This window comes from Oncorhynchus nerka, linkage group LG10 (assembly GCF_034236695.1).
Source record: "Oncorhynchus nerka isolate Pitt River linkage group LG10, Oner_Uvic_2.0, whole genome shotgun sequence".
Taxonomy (NCBI): Eukaryota; Metazoa; Chordata; class Actinopteri; order Salmoniformes; family Salmonidae; genus Oncorhynchus; species Oncorhynchus nerka.
In genome coordinates, this window is record NC_088405.1 from 46,373,843 (window position 1) to 46,398,764 (window position 24,922).

The window sequence follows — 24,922 nt, forward strand, 5'->3', positions numbered from 1 at the left end:
CATATACCCACGTGGGTGATTGAAAGATGAACTGAGGTCCACACTCCAGTCCAGTTGGTAGCTGTAATGCACCTTAAAGTTGGTTGCCAACCGCCATATAAAGTCAGAAGAAGAAGAAGCCTGAAGGAGGAGAGATTACTAGAAACAAACTCAGTTTAACATTTTATTTATGGATTGATTGTCGGAGTAGACCTTGTGCATTTCAGGTAGAATAACAACCCAATATTTATATCCCAGGACAAATTAGCTTGCAACAGCAAGGTAGCTAGCTGAATTGCCATACATGTTTAGTGCTTTTCGACTTGTCCCCAAATTAATATAGTTGGTTCAGAGTTTGTTTTGATATTTCAACCTGCGTCTCCTGATCACGTCTGGTGTGAGTGGACAAAATCAACACGTGAAGGCGCACACGGACGCAAGCGCGCAAGCGGTCTGGTAAGCATGTAACATGTTCTCTCTAGATGGGTTTTTTTGCAGTATGGGGCAGGGTAAGAGCATCATCATCATGACATCATGACCCTCATCATCCTCCTTATTGTCATCAGCATCATCATCGTCATGTCCTCTCCTGGCGCACACACTTCTGCAGGGAGCCTATAGTATGGGGCAGGGGTGAGGGGGTTTACTAGTGACATCAGTGACAGAGAAGGGGGGCTTAAGGAAATGCACATACACTCGTGCACATACTGTATACAAACCCACTCACTCACACAAACACATCATGCCTCTGTTTATCTGCCTTGGCCATCTTGGTTACTCCTGATAAGGCATCGCTTGACTTAATGAAACCCTGAATGGATGAGTGAAAGATGACAACCAACGTTAACACTAGAAAATGAGAGGGTTGAATTTTATGGTAGTGCAAGGTTTGTGTGTCCCAAATGGCAACCTCGTCCCTATTTAGTGTACTACTTTTGACCAGGTTCCATATGGTTTTGGTCAAAAGTAGTGCACTTAATGGGGGAAAAGTTGCCATTTGGGACAAAAGCCCAAAGCTTATAGAAGCTCCTGACCCCGATCTCAGTGGCTGAAAACACGTTAATGTTCCATTACCCTCTGGGTCCCTGGGGTCCTTCCTAACAGTGACATATAAAATCCCACTCTAATGACAAAACAGGGTCTCTCTAACCTGGCCACAGTCTCTTTCTTAGTGGTTTCTTTGTAGGGAGGAGGTGCATTGGGGCCTGCCACAAAGAGAAACTTGCTTCAAGTATTTGGCCCACCAAATACCCTATGGAACTCCAATAATAGCAAACTGAATACTGTTAAATCAAAAACTCATTTGAGCAACATGAGGTAATTCATCTGACTAAATTAGTTGGATTTAACTGGAATTATGTGCCTTAATGAGCCATGTCATAAAGAGGAAATTATGTTTCCGCTTGGCATACATACAGTGGGGCAAAAAAGTATTTAGTCAGCCACCAATTGTGCAAGTTCTCCCACTTTTTCTATGGGGTTGAGATCTGGAGACTGGCTAGGCCACTCCAGGACCTTGAAATGCTTCTTACGAAGCCACTCCTTCGTTGCCCGGGCGGTGTGTTTGGGATCATTGTCATGCTGAAAGACCCAGCCACGTTTCATCTTCAATGCCCTTGCTGATGGAAGGAGGTTTTCACTCAATCTCACGATACATGGCCCCATTCATTCTTTCCTTTACACGGATCAGTCGTCCTGGTCCCTTTGCAGAAAAACAGCCCCAATGCATGATGTTTCCACCCCCATGCTTCACAGTAGGTTTGGATGCAACTCAGCATTCTTTGTCCTCCAAACACGACGAGTTGTGTTTTTACCAAAAAGTTATATTTTGGTTTCATCTGACCATATGACATTCTTCCAATCTTCTTCTGGATCATCCAAATGCTCTCTAGCAAACTTCAGACGGGCCTGGACATGGCTTAAGCAGGGGGACACGTCTGGCACTGCAGGATTTGAGTCCCTGGCGGCGTAGTGTGTTACTGATGGTAGGCTTTGTTACTTTGGTCCCAGCTCTCTGCAGGTCATTCACTAGGTCCCCCCGTGTGGTTCTGGGATTTTTGCTCACCGTTCTTGTGATCATTTTCACCCCACGGGGTGCCCCAGATCGAGGGAGATTATCAGTGGTCTTGTATGTCTTCCATTTCCTAATAATTGCTCCCACAGTTGATTTCTTCAAACCAAGCTGCTTACCTACTGCAGATTCAGCCTTCCCAGCCTGGTGCAGGTCTACAATTTTGTTTTTGGTGTCCTTTGACAGCTCTTTGGTCTTGGCCATAGTGGAGTTTGGAGTGTGACTGTTTGAGGTTGTGGACAGGTGTCTTTTATACTGATAACAAGTTCAAACAGGTGCCATTAATACAGGTAACGAGTGGAGGACAGAGGAGCCTCTTAAAGAAGAAGTTACAGGTCTGTGAGAGCCAGAAATCTTGCTTGTTTGTAGGTGACCAAATACTTATTTTCCACCATAATTTGCAAATAAATTCATTAAAAATCCTACAATGTGATTTTCTGGATTTTTTTCCCTCATTCTGTCTGTCATAGTTGAAGTGTACCTATGATGAAAATTACAGGCCTCTCTCATCTTTTTAAGTGGGAGAACTTGCACAATTGGTGGCTGACTAAATACTTTTTTGCCCCACTGTATGCATATTATGTATTTAACCATGGAAGATAAATATTTCTTGTCATGGTGCTTCTTTATTGCTACATCACCACCATTGAAACACTAGGGGCTCTGTTAAGGCGGCGCTAGTGTCAAATGCATGCTCTTTAGCAATTTCGTCTTGTAAAAGCCAGCGCTCTGCGATTCTCCTGTCTTATATCAGCTTGCTTGTGCTGAGGGAGGTGTGGAAATATTTGAGGTGTGTCCTTAAAACGTATGCCATTGTGCCAATTTCAAGCAGTGCTACTGGTGATATTTAAGACTCACCAAATGCTGGTCTTAGCGGTAACGCAATTGGTTATGGTATACATTTTGCCAGCTGAGGCGCAGTAGTCTAATCAGTAGCCTATAACCAATGTTTTATTAAAAGTCCAATGTAGCCGTTTTTATCTCCATATCAAATAATTTCTGGGTGACAATTAAGTACCTTACTGTGATTGTTTTCAATTATGATGGTCAAAAATAAACAAAAATAGCTTCTTAGCAGAGAGCAAATTCTCAAGGAAGAATTTTAGTAGGACTGTCTGGGAGTGGTCTGAGTGAGAATGGGAAAACGCAAAAATTGCTGTTATTGGCAGAGAGGTTTGTAACTCTCTTTCTTATTGGTCTATTAAGTAATTTACCGCATGGTGATGTCAACATGGAAGGCCAAAACTCCATCCCACCAAAACAGGCTGAAATTTCAGGTGTCTTTTCAAACAGCTCTTACACTAAAAGGGCATTATAATCATTCACAATTTCACATTATTATTCTAACCTTATGGTGTGGAAAAGTATATAAAACACAGGAAAATATAAAATATAAATATCATGAGCAGCAAAGCAGTCAACAGACATTCACATTTTTATATATATATTATATATTGGATGTTATTTTTGGCCACACAGCGTCTGAAAAGTTTGGACTGATTAGGCCTATGTGCGATGCCCATTGAATGAAAGGTGTCAGTGACTGTAGGAAGTCTGTTTAGAAACATCACGTTATTACAATAGCCTGCTTATTATTTTTCCTTTATCATTGCATCTTCAACTTTCATCTGTTGGACCTAACTGTCAAATCACGGGAATTCCGGATTGCTGTCCTTGGTGCTGAATTTTCAGAAACAGAATTATGGGCGCAGTAGCTGGCGGTGGCACGAAAGGGCTGGGTGTTGATGAATAAACAAGTTGTGGGTGTGTCGAGGCTTGGCCCCTCACTGGCCAATCAGAACATAATCCATGGCTAAATATGTGGTTGCTTCAAGTTGTGTATTTACAGTATTTTAGCCTAAGCTATTTGCCTGAATACTTTCTGAATGCACTGCACTGTATGTTTAACAATGTATTTCCATATTGTAGTAATGCAATTAGAACAATGTGGACTGAAAACATATAATATTTAGCTAATATGGGGCAGGCTATTTAGCGAACTAGACTATAATCTGTAGCTAGAGGACCCCTGCTCTCTCCAGGAGATATAACTATAAAACAAGTTTGTCTAGTACTGTCTTTTGCTAGCTAGGGCCATGTACTTTCTTGACTTTTCCTACAAGCACTGACTTTGCTGATAACTTCTTGATTGAGGGAGAACTTTCTGTGATATGTGGTTGTTATCTAGCTATCTTAAGATTCATTCACTAACTGCATCTCGCTATGGATAAGAGCATCTGCTAAATTACTAAAATGTCATTACTAAAATGTAAAAATTCTATAATAGACTAACATTCGAATTGGAGTTGATGACAATGCAGTACATAAAAGACTGTAAATACACAACTTGAAGAAACCACATATTTAGCCATGGATTATGTTCTGATTGGCCAGTGAGGGGCCAAGCCTCGACACACCCACAACTTGTTTATTCATCAACACCCAGCCCTTTCGTGCCACCGCCAGCTACTGCGCCCATAATTCTGTTTCTGAAAATAGCTATAATATTTCTGACACACCCCCAAACCTATAATACTACCGCCAGCGCTAAGGTTTACTATTGTGTTAGGTTTGTTAGAGCCTTAGAACTCCTGTTCCCATCATTTTATTGCATAGATCAATTGAAACACTTTTAGGACTCTTACCAAAACATTTTAACAGTCAATAGCACAGTTAACAGATCCTACAACAGCCCATACCAGTAGTCATGGAGGAGGCCTCTGCCGTGAGTCTGACCAGTTAAAGTCCTTATGTGACAGCTCCTCCTCACATTAACATTTATAAGTCGTCTGACATTGAAAACAATCACCAAGGACTGAATGTTATACGGACATTTTAAGGAGGGCATTTACAATCCCTTCCAGAACACCAACATATAAAATATTTATATTGCTCTATTGCCTTGGGTAAATGGGAAATCCATGTGTCCCGTTGTTTTGAGGGAGTAGGAACATGTCTGGAAAACTAAGTGTTGTGGGGAAGGAGGGACAGGAGGATTGTTCCAGTCGAAGTTGTCATGCTGACCCTCCAATAAAACAAGAGAGAGAGACAGAGAGAGACAGACAGACAATATGATTAATCACCTCCAGTCCGCCATTGCTCGGACAGAGAAAAACAACAAACACATGAAAAGCCTTTCTTACCAGAAGCCATATCCTGCTTTGAGGAAAAAACACTTTGCACCGCTTTCCGCTTGTTTTCCACTCCCCGGAGCTGCTCAGGACTGGCCGCCTTCCTGGAGGGGTGGAGGGAGGGATGGATGGAGGGGGATATAGAGAAGGTAGAGAACTAACAGGGAGGGAGAGATAGATAGCAGCTTTGCTCAATAGTTAACCCCCTTACCTTCACATCCTGGGCAGGAAAGGGGTGTAGTTAAGGTATGCACAGTACTATAGTGAGATAGAGTTTCTGAATAGTTACCCTCTAACTCTCAAGATTGATGGATAGAGAGGATTTAGGAGTGGTGGTGAGGACAGCTAACCCTCATACACTGGGCCTAACCCTCCCAACCCTCACACTCTTGGCAGGAAAGACCGACTAGGACCTGCAACCTAACCCTTGACCTCTTGATTACAGCAAGGTATTCCACTGGCATAGCGTCAGGGTCGGAGGCCATAGTGACTTACAAGGCCCCGCTTTCATTTAAATTAATTATCATATGATAATAAGACAAGAATGTGCAAGTCTGAACTTGTGAAAAACAACCTGTTATTTGAGATTCTGTCTGGTTTTGTACTTTACTGCTTCATGCGATCCACTGAGGTGCTACAGGACTGGCTGTGGTACTGAGGATGTATCATAGCATTAGATGGAATACTTTCATGTGACAGAGCAGAGGAAGTCTTTATTACTGCTAACACCTCAGTAGGCAGTGATACAGTCCTCTATACTGAATTATGCGGTAAGACTGCTGCAGATATTATATATTTGGAGAACATGAAAAAATCCTATGAAAACATGCTCATGCGCTCGTGCTCAGGCATGCACACAGGCAGTTGCGCACAAACACACACACACACAGACACGCACAAACACACACACATACTGCATCAGCCGGCTGGTTCCGAATACGGATGTGCCTCTACAACAAGTTGTAAAAAATATTGCGGTGGATTTAATCTGGCAGACAGAATTGGTTTTTCTTCCATGAGTACTGTGTGTATTCTCACCTCTTTCATGTGGGCAACCCAGCCTAATGACAAACAACTCCCACAAACACACTCTCTCTCTCATTGTCTCTCGCTCTCCGTCCGTCCGTCTGTCTGTCTGTGTGTGTGTGCTCAATGCAGTGAGTCTTATAAAAGATGATGGAGATAATAGAGGCTTGCCAGAGAGACTAGTAGCTGCAACGGCACATATCACACAAATCAAATCAAATCAAAATGTATTTCTCACATACACATGGTTAGCAGATGTTAATGCGAGTGTAGCGAAATGCTTGTGCTTCTAGTTCCGACAATGCAGTAATAACCAACAAGTAATCTAGCTAACAATTCCAAAACTACTACCTTATAGACACAAGTGTAAGGGGATAAAGAATATGTACATAAAGATATATGAATGAGTGATGGTACAGAGCGGCATAGGCAAGATACAGTAGATGGTATTGAGTGCAGTATATACATATGAGATGAGTATGTAAACAAAGTGGCATAGTTAAAGTGGCTAGTGATACATGTATTACATAAGGATGCAGTAGATGATATTAGAGTACAGTATATACGTATACATATGAGATTAATAATGTAGGGTATGTAAACATTATATTAGGTAGCATTGTTTAAAGTGGCTAGTGATATATTTTACATCATTTCCCATCAATTCCCATTATTAAAGTGGCTGGAGTGGAGTCAGTGTGTTGGCAGCAGCCACTCAATGTTAGTGGTGGCTGTTTAACAGTCTGATGGCCTTGAGATAGAAGCTGTTTTTCAGTCTCTCGGTCCCAGCTTTGATGCACCTGTACTGACCTCGCCTTCTGGATGATAGTGGGGTGAACAGGCAGTGGCTCGGGTGGTTGTTGTCCTTGATGATCTTTATGGCCTTCCTGTGATATCGGGTGGTGTAGGTGTCCTGGAGGGCAGGTAATTTGCCCCCGGTGATGCGTTGTGCAGACCTCACTACCCTCTGGAGAGCCTTACGGTTGTGGGCGGAGCAGTTGCCGTACCAGGCGGTGATACAGCCCGACAGGATGCTCTCGATTGTGCATCTGTAGAAGTTTGTGAGTGCTTTTGGTGACAAGCCGAATTTCTTCAGCCTCCTGAGGTTGAAGAGGCGCTGCTGTGCCTTCTTCACGATGCGGTCTGTGTGGGTGGACCAATTCAGTTTGTCTGTGATGTGTATGCCGAAGAACTTAAAACTTACTACCCTCTCCACTACTGTTCCATCGATGTGGATAGGGGGGTGTTCCCTCTGCTGTTTCCTGAAGTCCACAATCATCTCCTTAGTTTTGTTGACGTTGAGTGTGAGGTTATTTTCCTGACACCACACTCCGAGGGCCCTCACCTCCTCCCTGTAGGCCGTCTCGTCGTTGTTGGTAATCAAGCCTACCACTGTTGTGTCGTCCGCAAACTTGATGATTGAGTTGGAGGCGTGCGTGGCCACGCAGTCGTGGGTGAACAGGGAGTACAGGAGAGGGCTCAGAACGCACCCTTGTGGGGCCCCAGTGTTGAGGATCAGCGGGGTGGAGATGTTGTTGCCTACCCTCACAACCTGGGGGCGGCCCGTCAGGAAGTCCAGTACCCAGTTGCACAGGGCGGGGTCAAGACCCAGGGTCTCGAGCTTGATGACGAGCTTGGAGGGCACTATGGTGTTAAATGCCGCGCTGTAGTCGATGAACAGCATTCTCACATAGGTATTCCTCTTGTCCAGATGGGTTAGGGCAGTGTGCAGTGTGGTTGAGATTGCATCGGCTGTGGACCTATTTGGGCGGTAAGCAAATTGGAGTGGGTCTAGGGTGTCAGGTAGGGTGGAGGTGATATGGTCCTTGACTAGTCTCTCAAAGCACTTCATGATGACGGAAGTGAGTTTAGGTAGTCGTTTAGCTCAGTTACCTTAGCTTTCTTGGGAACAGGAACAATGGGGGCCCTCTTGAAGCATGTGGGAACAACAGACTGGGATAGGGATTGATTGAATATGTCCGTAAACACACCAGCCAGCTGGTCTGCGCATGCTCTGAGGGCGCGACTGGGGATGCCGTCTGGGCCTGCAGCCTTGCGAGGGTTGACACGTTTAAATGTTTTCCTCATGTCGGCTGCAGTGAAGGAGAGTCCGCATGTTTTAGTTGCGGGCCGTGTCAGTGGCACTGTATTGTCCTCAAAGCGGGCAAAAAAGTTATTTAGTCTGCCTGGGAGCAAGACATCCTGGTCCGTGACGGGGCTGGTTTTCTTTTTGTAATCCGTGATTGACTGTAGACCCTGCCACATACCTCTTGTGTCTGAGCCGTTGAATTGAGATTCTACTTTGTCTCTATACTGACGCTTAGCTTGTTTGATTGCCTTGCAGAGGGAATAGTTACACTGTTTGTATTCGGTCATGTTTCCAGTCACCTTGCCCTGATTAAAAGCAGTGGTTCGCGCTTTCAGTTTCACGCGAATGCTGCCATCAATCCACGGTTTCTGGTTTGGGAATGTTTTAATCGTTGCTATGGGAACGACATCTTCAACGCACGTTCTAATGAACTCGCTCACCGAATCAGCGTATTCGTCAATGTTGTTGTCTGACGCAATACGGAACATATCCCAGTCCACGTGATGGAAGCAGTCTTGGAGTGTGGAATCAGATTGGTCGGACCAGCGTCGGGAGCTTCTTGTTTTAGTTTCTGTCTGTAGGCAGGGATCAACAAAAAAAGAACTGAGCTCTCAGAGAGGAAAAAGACTCCCTCTCCTAAACACTATCAGACCTAGAGGGCTTGTACAGGACACCAAGCATATCGGAAGACACAATGTAACCGCTCTGCAGTCACTCAACATGCACTTATAAAAGCACTTGTTATTTTGACATTGCAAAGTAGGTACCAGACATCCCTCCCAGATTTCCTTACATAGCTATCCTGTATCTGTGCCTTTATATGTATCTGGTATTCTTACAGGCACAGTAACTTCCTCATAAGCCACCGTGTTCTGTCTGTAGGTTTCAGTATGGGATGCCTGTCCACATAAGCCACTGTGTTGTGTCTATAGGTATCTCCAGTGCTGGGGATGACAGCAGGGACCCTTATCCTGTTCTTCGTGCCTGAGCCAAAAAGAGGGCATGCTGACCAGCTAGGAGGGCGCATCAAACATCGCACCTCCTGGCTCTGTGACATGAAGGCCCTGGCCAAGAAGTAAAACCTCAGTTAACTTCCATTCATCTGCTGTACCTTTCTTATCTATGTGGTTTAGAGTGCGAGAGAGAGAGAGACAGAGAGAGAATACTGCTAGATCCTTTCCTTTTGTCCTTCAGCATCTGAGATTGCATATTGCAGGTAAATAAATAACTATCTAAATGGTGTTGTGTGTGTTCCTCCCTTCTAGCCGTAGCTATGTGTTCTCCTCCCTGGCGTCTGCTGCGGTGTCGTTTGCCACGGGGGCATTTGGCATGTGGATCCCTCTCTACCTGTTCAGGGCTCAGGTGGTACAGAAGACAGCAGAGGCCTGCACTAAAGACATCTGCAGCAGCAAGGACAGGTCAGAGTTTACTCTTGAGTTCTCCGTTTTATTAACCTGATCTGATTCATTTATAACCTCTTGCTGTCCAATAACAATTCATTCTAGTGATCTGAAATGTATTTGCTTCTCTCTCACCTCTCCCCCTGGTCTCTGTGCAGTCTGATCTTTGGTGCGATCACGTGTGTTACGGGGCTGCTGGGGGTGGTGATCGGGGCGGCCACCACCCGCCTATGTCGTCAGAAGACTGAGCGGGCGGACCCCCTGGTGTGTGCCGTCAGCATGCTGGGCTCAGCCATCTTTGTCTGCCTCATCTTCGTCGTGGCCAAGAAGAGCATCATAGGAGCTTATGTGAGAGTGGTCTAGTTACAAATCTGTCTTTACTCACAAACATGTATCATACCATTACTGTCATCGCTTCAAATATGTATCATACCATTACTGTCACTGCTTCAAACATGTATCATACCATAACTGTCATCGCTTCAAATATGTATCATACCATTACTGCCTGGGTCTGAATTCATAAAGCGTTTCAGAGTAGGAGTTCTGATCCAGGGAGTTTTCTTCTAGCCACTGTGCTTCTACACTTACTGTTTGGGCTTTTAGGCTGGTTTTCTGTATAAGCACTTTGTGACATCTACTGATGTAAAAAATACCTTTATTAATACATTTGATTGGATCAGTTTCACCTTTTTAGATGATAATGAATACGTTTATATGGACAGAGGAGACCTGAGGGCTTGATGACAAAGCAGGATCAACCAGCTAACTTGCCTAAATATTCTGAAATAACTTCTTATTTTGTAGAAAGATAAGATTGATAAGATCTAAGTTTAGCTTTCATAATAAACCAGAAAATCAATAGTTATTTCTGGTTGTTTATTAAAGTTAGCTGGCTAACTTATTGATCCCGCTATGTAGTATACCCCTCTGAGCCTAGATCAGCGCTCCTGCTCTGAGACTCTTTGTGAATACAGGGCCAGCCAGATTCCAATGGTACACAGGGTCACATTCTCTGGCTGGAAGACTGTGCAAACCAACCTGTTTATGGGAATTAGGATATTTTCCATCTTCGTCATTATTGTTGCTCAGGTTGTTGAAAGTCAGTTCCTACTCTTTTGTCTCTGATAAGAGCGTAAAATGTGTTCTCTGTGAGTCACAAAAAAATGCCACAGTGCATTGTTCCTGTCCGGGGCAGCGATTGTTAAAAGCTGCACTCTTTCCTGCTTTACATGGCAATTAAACAAGCAAACACCCTGTGCATTCCCACCGTAGCACCGCGGGCCCCTGGCCTGTGGGTCCGTTTCCTTTTGACCTGATAGACACAGTGTAAACCCCTGGCCTTGACAAAGATGGCTAGCCTGGTCCCAGATCTTTGTGTACTGTCTTGCCGACTCCTATGGCCAGTGTTACGCATATGAGTTGGCAAGACCGCACAAACAGATCTGGGACTAGGCTAAGAGATGGCTTCTTTCTGAGGACAGCCATCCCAGAGTAAGCTAGACTATTCATTATTTACAGACCAGTGTGTCTCTTGCCCATTTACCTGGCTAGGTGCCTCTTGCCCATTTACTGGGCTCTGTGTGGGTTCATATGAAGTCAACAATCCCAACAGGAGTTAACTTTTACAGGTCAGGAGCAGGTCTGCCCCTGTCAGGCCTCCATAGAGAGGTAGCATATTTCAGGTAGATATGAGGACACCTTGGCAGCAGGGCAGCCAGACAAACAGCAGCAGAGAGGTATGATACAGGCTTGGAGTTCAGGGCAGTATTCATGGATGATATGTCCAGACAACTGTACATATTAAATATCCTCTTGTTTTATGCTGGTTGTTACTGTGACAACTCAAGTTACATTGCTAAGCACTGACAGATGTGGTGTTGAAGATAGTGACACCCCAGTGGTGTGAGGCAGGGCACAGCAGCCATGTCTGTCTCTCTGTCTGTTTGGGGTGTGATTTGGAGTCTAGACCCAGACAGCTGTTGCCTCACAGGCAGGCTGGCCGGCTGATCTGAGGAGAGTTCGTTTGAGGTTCTGTTTCTGTTTCCCAGGAGGCTGTGTGTCAGTCACGGTGTCTGAATGGCAGTTTAACAGTCTGCACTACTTCCAGACACAGAGTGTCAATCTAAACCCTGGTGTGTGTTGTGTGTGTGTGTGTGTGTGTGTGTGTGTGTGTGTGTGTGTGTGTGTGTGTGTGTGTGTGTGTGTCAGTTGGACATAGATCCTCCAGTCCTCCATTGCCAACCACGATACATTGGATTCTATCGCAACCAAATCTCTCTGGATCTATTACTAGAAAGTGTTTGTGTCGCCACACAGCCTTGCCAGCTGCTCAGGGCTTGCTTTGATTAGAGATGTCAGGAGACTATGTACACATTCTCCTGAATATCAAGTCCCTCATGTTATTCAATATCTGTATTTTAAGTTATCGTTACAAAGTGAGAGCCAGGGATATGGACTCGATGTTTGTTAATTTGTGAGAACCCTTGTTGAGTTGATCTGTTGTTGTTGTGAGACCAGAAGAGTGAGAACATTTTGTCCACTAGAGGAATATACACTAGCCTCGCTGACAGACATTTACAGAGACTAGGTGCGTTCCAAATGGAACCCTATATTCCTAGAAAAGAATAAGTGCTATCTAGAACCTAAAGGGTTCTTCGGCTGTCCCCATAGGATAACCCTTTTTGGTTCCAGATAGAACCCTTTCCACAGAGGGTTCTACATGGAACCGAAAAGGGTTCTCCTATGGGGTCAGGCGGGGAACCCTTTTGGAACCCTTTTTTGTAAAAGTGTACTCCCTATATACGGCACTACTATAAAGTGAATAGGTGGCGCAATCACTGCTCACCTAGGCTAGCATCCCAAATGGCACACTATTCCCTATATAGTAAATAGGGTGCAATTTTATACTTAACCCCAGTTCAATTGGCACCGAATGAAGCAGTCCATCCCTGTATAATGTGAGCACAGCGTAATAGCATGTTTCCAGACAGACCACAGCAACTGAAGCATTTTAATTCCCTGTGTTTTCCGATATCTGCAAAACAAGAGACACCTTTTGACTTTCACTTCTTTCACTCTCATTGGCTGTGGCCTAGTCTGTGCAGGGTGAAACTCAGATCAGATCAGTCCTAATGGTTGGTATTTAATATCCCTTCTTTCTCTCTCTTTTTCAGGTCTGTATCTTCATAGGGGAAACGCTGCTCTTTCTGAACTGGGCCATCACGGCAGACATTTTAATGGTATGTACTAAGAAAAAACTATACTTATCCTCTGTTGCCTACCACTGGAAACGTCTAATACTGCACTACTGTAATAAAGGGTGGTTATCTCTTCTGGTGCAATTTGAGTTTCTTATTTTGAGTTATGAAATGCATGACTGTAACAGGGACAGGGAGCTTTGTATATATCGGATGGGGCTCAGTCATCATAATTATGCCCTTGACCATGCATGATGCATACACCACTCATGGAAAGACTAAATGCATGGGAGAGCTCTTTTTCAGACAGGCCAAATACTATTTCATTGAGCTTGCCTGGTGCAATGGAACCAATACAATAGTCGCAGAACTGCAAATCCATCCATCTGGAACTCCAGGCAGGCTAAAGTTAACACAACATTTATTTGAAAAGATATCAAATAGTACTTGACCCAAGTCCCAAAGAAATGATCTAGGAGGGTAGCTTAGAACTTGTTTACGTGTGTGAGCCAAATGAAATGGGACTTCCTGTGAAGTGAAAGGACCAGCCAAACTCATGAATCTGCCAGTTAGAATAGACACACTGGTGAGTTAGCTTGCAGAGGGTAGGGGAGAGGAGACAGGACAGTCAGCTGCAGAATAGAGGCCCATACATTAATTACTGGACAGCACTTACCATACAGCACTTACTGTGTGTGTGCGTGTGTTAGACTCACACACACAGTTCTAATCTAGCTGGAGATGACAAGCCTGGAGGTATTTGGCAGTGAGGTGGACTGAACTTGCATAATTGAGGTCTCCTGAAGTTGTTGTTGTTTTACAATGGATGGACGTATGGATAGCAGTGGAGGCTGTTAAGGGGAGGACGGCTCATAATAACGTCTGGAACAGAGCAAATGGAATGGCATCTAACACATGGAAACCATGTGTTTGATGTATTTGATACCATTCCACCTATACCGCTCCATACCTTACTTCAAGCCCGTTCTCCCCAATTAATGTACCATCAACCTCTTGTGATGGATAGATCCTTCCTTCTACATCCCTAGTCACCACTTCTGCCCTCGTTTCAACTCGCTCTCCATCTCTCTATGTTATGTGATGATGTGTTATATCTTATGTGATTGAATTTGGACCTTGACGATATTTTTTTTAGTACGTGATGGTGAAGCTAAATAAATGTCTGCACAAGAAGCCAGTCAAGTCGAGTCTCATCTGATCTAATCATCTCTCTGCAGTATGTTGTCATTCCGACTCGGAGGGCCACAGCGGTTGCCTTCCAGGGCTTCACTTCCCATCTCCTGGGGGATGCTGGAAGCCCATACCTCATAGGCCTGGTAAGACTACTCTACTCTCGCTCTCTTTGTGTGTGTATGCGTTTACGTGTGTATGCATGCTTTTGCGTGTGTGTGCATTTATATGTGAGTACTGTGTGTGAGAGTTACTTGGGATCCATAGTCCTGTAGTGTGGATGAATAGGTTGTTACATACAATACTGTATATGCATCATAACACATTCACACTATTCACTCATCACTTGATGCTTTTTAGTAGCCTTTGTCCAATACTGTATATGTATCATAACACATTCACACTATTCACTCATCACTTGATGCTTTTTAGTAGCCTTTGTCTAACTCTGCCATTGCAAGGTTAAATGAGGTTGGTACCACAACAGCTTTTAACAAACCTCCCATTAGGACTAGTAGTGAACAGAGGTGTGACTTCACTTCGCCAGTCGTTCGCTAATTTCTGCCAACCCACTTTCCAGTAAACCCAGTTCCCATGGGGACACCATTATGACTAGTAGTCAGAACCAGTGAACATGGCTCTTACTGGCACTCACATTCTCAAGGACACACACTGCTCTCTAAGTGTTCCCTCTGGTCTCCTAAATGCCTGGCCTTACACTGCATCCTTACATAGACAATAGCTTCAGCCCCCGCTCCTATACCATCCTATCAGTGGCCATGATGACACTAGTTCCAGGCGTGTTTTCTGAACGTTTCACCAAGATGAAAGAGATATGCCCAAGCGTCCATGACATTACTATACCGTTCCAAGTCCATTCCAGAAGGGGGGGGAACATATTTCACCCCAAGCTGCCAACTGGCATTTGAGTAATTCTGGAGAGAAAGCATCGGAGGAGAACTTTCCAAGTTAAACAGTAACCCAATGGAAGTGCACCTCTACTCGGCATGGTGTGCTGCACTGTGGTCGACCTGGGAGAGAGTGCTGGAGCTAGGAGGTTATACACACTGTGTCCCCACACACAGTGTGACCACATGCCTAAATACGTGTGGCAGGGGGTAAAGGGTGAGGTGGACTGCCCTGAGTTGCCTATCTCGGTATGAATAAGTTACTTATCTCCTCCAATACTGAATAACTTACACAATATACTATTAGCCAAAGATGTGCTTCTAAAGCTTCATTTGACCTTATGCCATGAAGTGAGGTGGTTTCAAATTGTTGTTCTACTGTCCTCAGTAAGAGCCAACAGTGGTCTTGATTAGAGAATCAAACTCAGACCTGGGGATTCACTGGGGACAGGCAGAACAGTGACAGACGGGGCTGTGGAACAGCAGATACGCAGTTATTTAAGAAGGGGGAGAAAAGTATATACAACTACCGTTCAAAAGTTTGGGGTCACTTAGAAATGTCCTATTTAAAATAAAAAAATAACATCAAATTGATCAGAAGTACAGTGTAGACATTGCTAATGTTGTAAATGACTATTGTAGCTGGAAACTGCAGATGTTTTATGGAATATCTACATAGGCGTACAGAGGCCCATTATTAGCAACCATCTCTCCTGTGTTCCAATAGCACGTTGTGTTAGCTAATCCAAGTTTATCATTTTAAAAGGCTAGTTGATCATTAGAAAACCCTTTTGCAATTATGTTAGCACAGCTGAAAACTATTGTTCTGTTTAAAGAAGCAATAAAACTGGCCTTCTTTAGACTAGTTGAGTATCTGGAGCATCAGCATTTATGGGTTCCAGGCTCAAAATGGCCAGAAACAAAGTACTTTCTTCAGAAACTCGTCAGTTTACTATTGTTCTGAGAAATGAAGGCTATTCCACGTGAGAAATTGCCAAGAAACTGAAGATCTCGTACAACGCTGTGTACTACTCCCTTCACAGAACAGTGCAGACTGGCTCTAACCAGAATAGAAAGAGGAGTGGGGGCCCTGGTGCACGACTGAGCAAGAGGACAAGTACATTAGAGTTTCTGGTTTGAGAAACAGTCCACAACTGGCAGCTTCATTAAATAGTAGCCGCAAAACACTAGTCTCAATGTCAACGGTGAAGAGGCGACTCCAGGATGCTGGCCTTCTAAGGCAGAGTTGCAAAGAAAAAGCCATATCTCAGACTGGCCATTGAAAATAAAAGATTAAGATGGGCAAAAGAACACAGACACTGGGAAGAGTCGCCTCATCGCTGTTGACATTGAGACTTGTGTTTAGCCTTCATTTTAACCTAACTCTTAACCCTAACCCCTAGCCTAGCTGAGGTTAACGTTAGCCACCACAAATTGGAATTTGTAACATGTCATATGTTTTGAAAATTTGTGTTGTACATTTTGTAAATTCATAACATATCATACAAATTATAATTCATAACATATCATACAAAATGGATGATGGACATCCAAAATGTAATACATACCATGCAAAATGTAACCTATATCATACTAATTCACACAGAGCGTGTAAAGAATAATACGAAATGCTCTGAGACCAGGTTGCTGTGATTCATCCCTCCCGGAATGTCGCCGACCTCCAGACCAAGGAGACCAGGCCCAGAATGCCCTGAATGCGTCACCATGCAGCGACTCCTCTATCTCTGACTGGCCCGGAGATTTAGCAGGCCAGTGTGATGGGCTCATCATGACGCACTCACAACCCTCCTGCCTCCACACCCGCCACCCCCCACCACAAGGATGAACAGAGTCTGCAGATCTGAAATCACGGGAAAACATGTCAGCCGTTCATCGCTTAGCAACTACAGAATAAAGCAGCCTTGAGCCACCCACTTGGTGCAGAATTAGGTTTTTACAAGTACTTGTGCTGCCCAAGACCCAAATATTAGACCTGCATTAGAGACGTGCCCTCAGAGGATCGTGAACCGAAGCAGCCACAGTGCATTGCCTTTGTATATTGATGGAGGTTGTGTGTTAAAATTAACTGGGCTCCCACTGTATCCTGCAGTACTGGTCCTTCTTATTGAGTGACAAGCCATTCATCCACAGTATATAGTCCCCCTTGTACCAGCACATAGGCCAGAGTGGCTGACAAATACAAACCATAGCTTCAGGGAGGAATATAATGAACAAGTGTAACGACACATGTATGTATGTATGTATGTATGTGTGTGTGTGTGTGTGTGTGTGTGTGTGTGTGTGTGTGTGGCAAATGGCCAGAGGCAGAGTGGGTGGCGATGTAATCTCCCTGCAATCTTGCAAGAAATGCCTTGTAATGGATCATTTGACATGCACTATGTATTTTTAGCCCACACATACATTTGTGCATGCATACAGTCATACACTCTCACATGCACACTCTTATAACACCCACCTACACTCTTAGGTGGGTGTTATGAGAGAGAGAGAAGCAAGCCCTGTCAGTCTTTACCTTTTTCAATTCAAACTAACTATTTATCCTCTCAGGGGAAATTAAGAAAGGCAAGTCAGGGGACCTGGGCTGTCAGGGCAGGAGTGAGTGTTCTGCCATTCTCCACAGCACTTTGAGGAACACTGGCCAACCTGTACTCACAGTTTGTGTGTGTGTGTCAGCACTTTAGTAAGACTATCTCCCAGCTGTTGTTTTCTTTAGCACATTGCGTGACGGACCAGGGCAACACTCAGCTCTGGAGAACTCTAACCTTGAAATTACTGAATAGGCTGCTTGGAATATCCACTTTTAGAGACAGTGGTGTATGTGTGTTTTGTAACATTTTCTCCTTTTTGTGTTTGAGATATTCATTGGTTAAGTGTGTTACTTTGCATTATTGATTTGCCTAATGGATCGGGGACAATATGTATGGATCTGCCCTGTAGCAGTCAGAGGAGCTCATGTAACTCACTACTACTCCTTGTAGTAACTCACTACTACTACTAATCCTTGTAGCCTTTGGCGTCTGTTGCAAGATCTGAGCGTGCTGTCCAGAGATTAGCTTTTTTCTGCTTTGATAACTTTACATAAGAGTCAAATGAATCTCTTGCTAAATGAGTCACACATACTGTAATTATGCAATGCACTATAATGGTAACAAGCACTAGGATTGATGCAGAAACGTTATAGGCCGGTTTCCTGGACACAGATAAGCCCTTGACTAAAAAGTAATATTGAATATTGAATGGAGATTCTGCTTTGTAGTACAGGAATAGGTCTTCTCTGGATCTGGGAAACCGGCCCGAATAGTAATATTAGTGATCACTATTGGTGACTTGGAAAGACACAAGAGTGTGCATAATGTCTATAGCATATCCGTATTCCTTTACTGTTGTTTTTCTCTCTGTGTGTGTGTGTGTGTGTGTGTGTGTGTGTGTGTGTTCAGATATCGGATGCCCTCCAGAAGAGCTACACTAGGTCGGTGCTATGGCAGTTCCTCAGTTTGGGTTATGCCCTCATGCTCTGTCCCTTCGTCATCGTCCTGGGTGGCATGTTCTTCTTGGCAACCGCCCTCTTCTTCCTCGATGACAGGGACAAAGCAGAGAAACAGTGAGTCTCTTTTCGCCCTGCTTCTGTATAACCTAGATTACATTGACATTTTAAGCATTTCGTAGACACTCTTATCCAGAGTGACTTACAATCAGTGCTTCCTACAAATAGCCAAAGCAACCTCATATCACGATCATTGCAAGTTAGTAAATCCATAACGTTTTTTTAGGAAAGGTTATTGTAAAACATGCACATCTTGAAACTTTCTCTGTAAAGCTAACTTTCATCAAGGTTTTACATGTCCATTCATGTACCATCCATAATTCTTCTTATTTGCTTAATTTCTCCAACATGTCAAGTCTGCTTTTTGGGGCATACACTCCCCACAAGGGGTACAATAGACACACACATCAAAAGTTTAATTTATATTTTTTGTCCATTCTGTAAGACAATCAAGTCGTGATTCCACGTGGAAATGTAAAGTCCGTAACGCTTGAATCGCCCGGAGAGGTAAACAGAGACGAAGCGATCAGGGTCAGTGGAGAGAGATTGTTCCAGGCTTTTATCCTTGACAAAAAGGGCTAGAGTCAGCTGGGAGCAGCAGACAACGACTAGACACTCTCATTGAAGCAATGGACGTTCAAGGTCAACTGCGGTACTCCATGCATTGTTAGCAGAAAACGATCCCCCATTATAGTGAATGTAAAAATGAAGATCTTCGTGGTTAATCTTCATCTAAAAAAAATATAAAAATGTTTAAGTCAATAATGGTACCAAGAACGGCTTCTAATAAACCAGATGTACAGTACCAGTCAAAAGTGTGGAAACTTTTTTCAAGGGTTTTTCTTTATTTTTACTGTTTTCTACATTGTAGTATAATAGTGAAGACATCAAATCTATTTGATCTGGCGTCCACAATCACATGACCTCGACCCAATTGAGATGGTTTGGGATGAGTTGGACTGCAGAGTGAAGGAAAAGCAGCCAACAAGTGCTCAGCATATGTGGGAACTCCTTCAAGACTGCTGGAAAAGCATTCCAGGTGGAGCTGGTTGAGAGAATGCCAAGAATGTGCAAAGCTGTCATCAAGGCAAAGGGTGGCTACTTTGAAGAATCTCCAATATAAAATATATTTAGATTTGTTAACACTTTTTTGGTTACTATATGATTCCACAGAAGAAGTTGGTGCTGGATTGAAATTTACAGAATGCTTACCTGGAGGAAAATAGGGGAGGGTCTTGCTTTTCAACTTCAGTCAAAGGTGTTAGTATTTATTAAATCTAGTCTAAGGGAGGGTCATTCAATTGAGGAAATTTCAATATCTATCAGTGTTTTAGAATTAGTTGTTTATTAGGCTATGTGTGCCTGCTGAATCGCCGCAGGGTGCGCAATATCAGGTGCGCCTATAGACTATTTTTTATTTTATTTTATTTAACTAGGCAAGTCAGTTAAGAACAAATTCTTATTTTCAATGACGGCCTAGGAACGGTGGGTTAACTGCCTGTTCAGGGGCAGAACGACAGATTTGTACCTTGTCAGCTCGGGGATTTGAACTTGCAACCTTCTGGTTACTAGTCCAACACTCTAACCACTAGGCTACCCTGCCGCCCCCAAATGATCCAAAGCCTATAGGCTATAGTAGTCAAAGTGCATGCTTGGAGAACCACAGAGTAAAGTTATATTTCTAGTATAGTATTACACACTGCAATGGGTATTCCAATCCTGAGCCCTGGCCTGCTCTGCTCTTGCTGATCAAAAACGGTTTTGTGTGCTGCCTAACCAATGGCTGTGCTGTGTAGGCCTATGGTGGCAGTTCAGGAGGAGAGTCAAAGGCTTCTCCCAATTTTGTCGTTTTTGTACTTTCTTGCACGCGGACTAGCCTATAGGTTATGTCATGTTCAGTTTGAGAAGGAGAGCGCAAAGATGAGAAGGAGGACCTGAGGCCAACTTTGATAGCTTGCTACTACTATAATTAATTTTATTAAAAACAATATGTTTCTTGCCAATGATGTAAGACAAAAGAAAAATGGAAAAAGATGTAGAACTGCATGACATTTTTATAAAAAAATATATATTTTCTTCGAACCTGCAAATACGATGAGAGATTCATTCAATGCTTTTACTATAAAGGAGATATTTCCATCCCTACTCTTGTCCACGGTGGTCCAAGGACAACCCACAACCTTCTGGCCTGCAGCCCTGTGTGCTATCAAAATTCCTGTGTTGCCATGTAATGCTTACAGGACGAAGAACAGTTTCTAAAACTGCATATCTAAGGCTCTGTTCTGTCCAAAAAATGTGTGTAAACGGTAGACATGTTCTCTGCTATTCACTTTGTTTTAATTATTATTTTGGGTATAAGGAGGGTCTCTTTTTCAAGCGTTCAGGGAGGGTTTAGATCAAATATATTTCCCTGAAGGGAAATCGGACCATTTCAGATAGGTCCAATTTTCTCCATGTCACCCTTATTATAAATAACGTTCACTCCCACATAAGGATAATTGAGTTGATAATGGCAGCCTGCAGTAACCCCGTCAGCCTTCAACTTGAGTTACTCAGTGAGAAGGGGCAGCACTGAGCCAGCCTGCAATTTCACATCCTGGAGTAGCTCAAACTGCGCATGTTATGTCTCCATCCGACTTCATTTGGTTTCAATTCCCTATTGAGTCTTCACATAGGAATGAATGGTGTCACGTGATCAATGGCTTTGTCCATTCATATATGTAGTCATTTGCTGAGAGGGAGAGGATGCTGCAACTCTTTTCCTTAAACCTGTAGGCCATGCCAGGCCTGTCAAACAAGATGCAGAGCCAGAGAAAGCAGGAATAACTGAACTGAATGTATTCAACTGAAATGTGTCTTCCACATTTAATCCAACCCCTCTGAATCAGAGAGATGTGGGGGGCTGTCTTAATTAACATCATCGGCATCCAGGGAGCAGTTATTAGGGTCAGAACAGCAGATTTTTCCACTTTGCTGGCTCTGGGATTTGAACCAGTAACCTTTCGGGTTAACCAACTCTCTTTTCAAACAAAAACACACCAAGCACACACACCTTGAGGGCATAGCACTGTGGCATCTCATACTCATAAAAGGTCAAGACAAACAGTCATCCACACTTTTCGGGTGCTGCTCTAAAATAGAACAGACTTCTATTTTAGCGCTTGACAACGCAGACGCTCGTTGGCGCACGCAAGCCGTGACCACTCGCGCGAGCGTTGAAAAATCCATTTGCACATACACGTTATTCAATCATTGCACCCACACTGTTTGCGCGCGCCAATGAGCTTCTACATTGCCAAGTGCTAAAATAGAAGTCAGTTCTATTTGTGACGCTGAACGTGATGCAAGTCCTGCCTCTCCCAATCTCCTCATTGGTTTATAGAAGCATATACCCACATGCCATCTCCTCATTGGTTATACTCACGTGGGTGATTGAAAGTTGGTCGGTCATTTGTGGTTATACACCTTGTGATGAAAGTTAGATTCCAATCGCCATTTAAGTCCAAAGAAGAAAAAGCCTTGAAGGAGGAGAGATGACTAGAAACGATTCGGTTGACCATTTTATGTGTGGATTAATTGTCGGAGTAGAGGACCTTGTGCATTTCAGGTAAAATAACAACTCAACGTTTATATCCCAGGACAAATTAGGTAGCAACAGCAAGCTAGCTAAATAGGACAAATTAGCTAGCAACTGCAAGCTAGCTAGTTAAATTGCCATAAATGTTTAATGCTTTTCGACCTGTCCCCAAATTAATATAATTGGTTGAGTTTGTTTTGACATTTCAACCTGCGTGTCGTAATCGCGTTTGGTGTAGGTGGACAAAATCAATTTGTGCACGATGGCGGACGCACGCGCTCATCCGGGTTTGGGCATGGAGGAAAATGACTTTTCTAGGAACATGGTTCAATATGGTACCAGTTAAATTAGACCACGTCCATCCAGGGCTGGGGTCAATTCCATTTCAATTCTGTCAATTCAGGAGGTAAACTGAAATTACATTTCCAATTCTCTCCTCAATGATTGTCTATGAATTGACCTCAACCCTGCTGTGTACTGTAGGCCACCATTACAGAAGGACTACTTGTGTCCAGGGACATACTTGGATGATATGCAGCTCTACCTACAGTGAAAATATTGTCCCACCACCATCACCATGTACCACCGTGCTTCAGAACTCTCGTCATGTTACAGGTTACAACTAGCCTCCCTGTTCTGCAGAAGCCTCTCTCTATATAATATTTTATTGTAAATAGATTATAAATAGAGTTCATTCATGAACCGTACACAGTATATGTATAGCGTGCTTTATAGAGTAGGGCTATTGATTTACCAGTGCAGAGGGGCAGACTGCTAAACTTCAGCAGCAGCACTCTTATGGAACACTCTTCAAATAGCACTACACAGATAACAACAACAGGATCCTCAAAAACAACAACGACTTCGGTTATTCCTAGGGCTGTCCCCAGACAAAATGTATCTTGGTCTGTCCTGTCAAAACGTGTATTTTTCCATATATAGACACATCCTAGGTCTTTTAATCAAATCAACTATATTCACTGAGCTTGTCGGATGATTTAAGCACACTGTTTGATTAAATAATTAAGACACACAAATGACTAGAGGGAGTCCAACCAGCAATTGATTTGATTGTGCCGGGCCGGGCTAAGACTTGCTGTGTTTTTAAAAAAGACAGTGAGTGACTGACTAGCACCCGTTGTCTCTCTCTCCTCCCTGCTGTAAGCGACCACCACAGAACATCAGTGTTAATCGCGCTGTCCGTGTTGCGGGAGCTAAAACATAATTACAGCCATTTCTGACTGAAAAGTTCTGTTACTGAAATCCCTCATTTGTTAAGGAAAAACATTATAGTATAGGCCTAAGTAAGTTACGGTATTAAGACTAAACAGGATGCGCTCTTAGGCCTACAGCTCAGTGGTTATACAAGGCTTCTATACTAAGCCTACTAATGATAATGACATTACTTATTATTATAATGATGATCATAATAATAATAGTAATAATAACAATAAGAAGGAGATCAAGAGAATTGAGCCATTATTAGTATTATTATAAATATTATTTTTCAATAGAAGCAGGATCTGTCTTATAAACATATATGGATGATTTATAAAACCAGGCACATTTGACAGCTTAACAGCTATTTATTGATTATAGACCTAAGGAAAGCCCAATTTAATATCTCCTCACTTTTCTTATACAGTAAGGCAAGGGCTGTTTTCTCGTCTCCTAACTCTGCTGCTGCCTCCGCTGCATTGTTCTCAACACCAATATGCTGGTTAACACCTCTTAAGGATCGCACCCTTTTTTTTTTTTTTCTAAAATGACGTACCCAATCTAACTGCCTGTAGCTCATGACCTAAAGCAAGGATATGCATATTATTGATACCATTTGAAAGGAAACACTTTGAAGTTTGTGGAAATGTGAATTGAATATAGGATAATATTACACATTAGATCTGGTAAAAGATAATACAAAGAAAAAAATTATATATATATTTTCTTTGAAATGCAAGAGAAAGGCCATAATGTACTATTCCAGGTTAGGCGCAATTTAGATTTTGGCCACTAGATGGCAGCAGTGTAGGTGTAAAGTTTTAGACTGATTTAATGAAACATTGCATTTATGTTCAAAATGTGTATCAAGACTGCCCAAATGTGCCTAATTGGTTTATTGATACATTTTGAAGTTCATAACTGGGCACTCTCCTCAAACAATAACATGGTATTCTTTCACTGTAAATGGCTACTGTAAATTTGACAGTGTAGTTAGATTAACAAGAATTTAAGCTTTCTGCCCATATCAGATATGTCTATGTCCTGGGAAATGTTCTTGTTACTTACAACCTCATGCTAATCACATTAGCCTACATTAGCTCAACCATCCTGTGGGGGACACCGATCTCGCTGAGGTTAACTTAGCTTTTTGGCACATAGCAACATGGTCTAGGAAAAGGCGCCAATTCAACAGTGCACTCACTGATTTATTTCAGAACCGCGGACAGCGGCCACCATCCAACGCAGGAGAAAGCGCATTTATTATAAAATAATATTAGTTTTATTAGTGTTGCACCATTGTTCTTATGTAATACAACCATATACAATTTCAGTGGCACATGTCTTAGAGTGATGGACTGTGCCATCCCCACAGCCTCCACAATGGATTAGTCCACTCAGGCGCGAATCAGACAGGGTCCTTGTACACCATGATATATTTAAAAACAAAAGAAAAAGAAATCCCGGTTGACCTATCGACCAAACAATCGACCAGTCGACTAAATGGGGTCAGCCCTAGCTTTTCCACATTCACAAACAAGCCATCCATATATATATATATATATAT

The 24,922-nt window shown here is 43.1% G+C and overlaps 1 protein-coding gene across 1 annotated transcript in view; it reads left to right on the forward strand.

Annotated features, from left to right (window-relative positions):
• spns2 (SPNS lysolipid transporter 2, sphingosine-1-phosphate) overlaps positions 1 to 24,922 on the forward strand; it is a 144,047-nt gene that overhangs the window by 91,881 nt on the left and 27,244 nt on the right. Inside the window, exons 6-11 of the mRNA XM_029670037.2 lie at positions 9,229 to 9,371; positions 9,562 to 9,714; positions 9,855 to 10,044; positions 12,873 to 12,938; positions 14,135 to 14,233; positions 18,454 to 18,617. Of these exons, the coding sequence (XP_029525897.1) occupies positions 9,229 to 9,371; positions 9,562 to 9,714; positions 9,855 to 10,044; positions 12,873 to 12,938; positions 14,135 to 14,233; positions 18,454 to 18,617 (815 nt within the window). The remainder of the gene's footprint in view (positions 1 to 9,228; positions 9,372 to 9,561; positions 9,715 to 9,854; positions 10,045 to 12,872; positions 12,939 to 14,134; positions 14,234 to 18,453; positions 18,618 to 24,922) is intronic.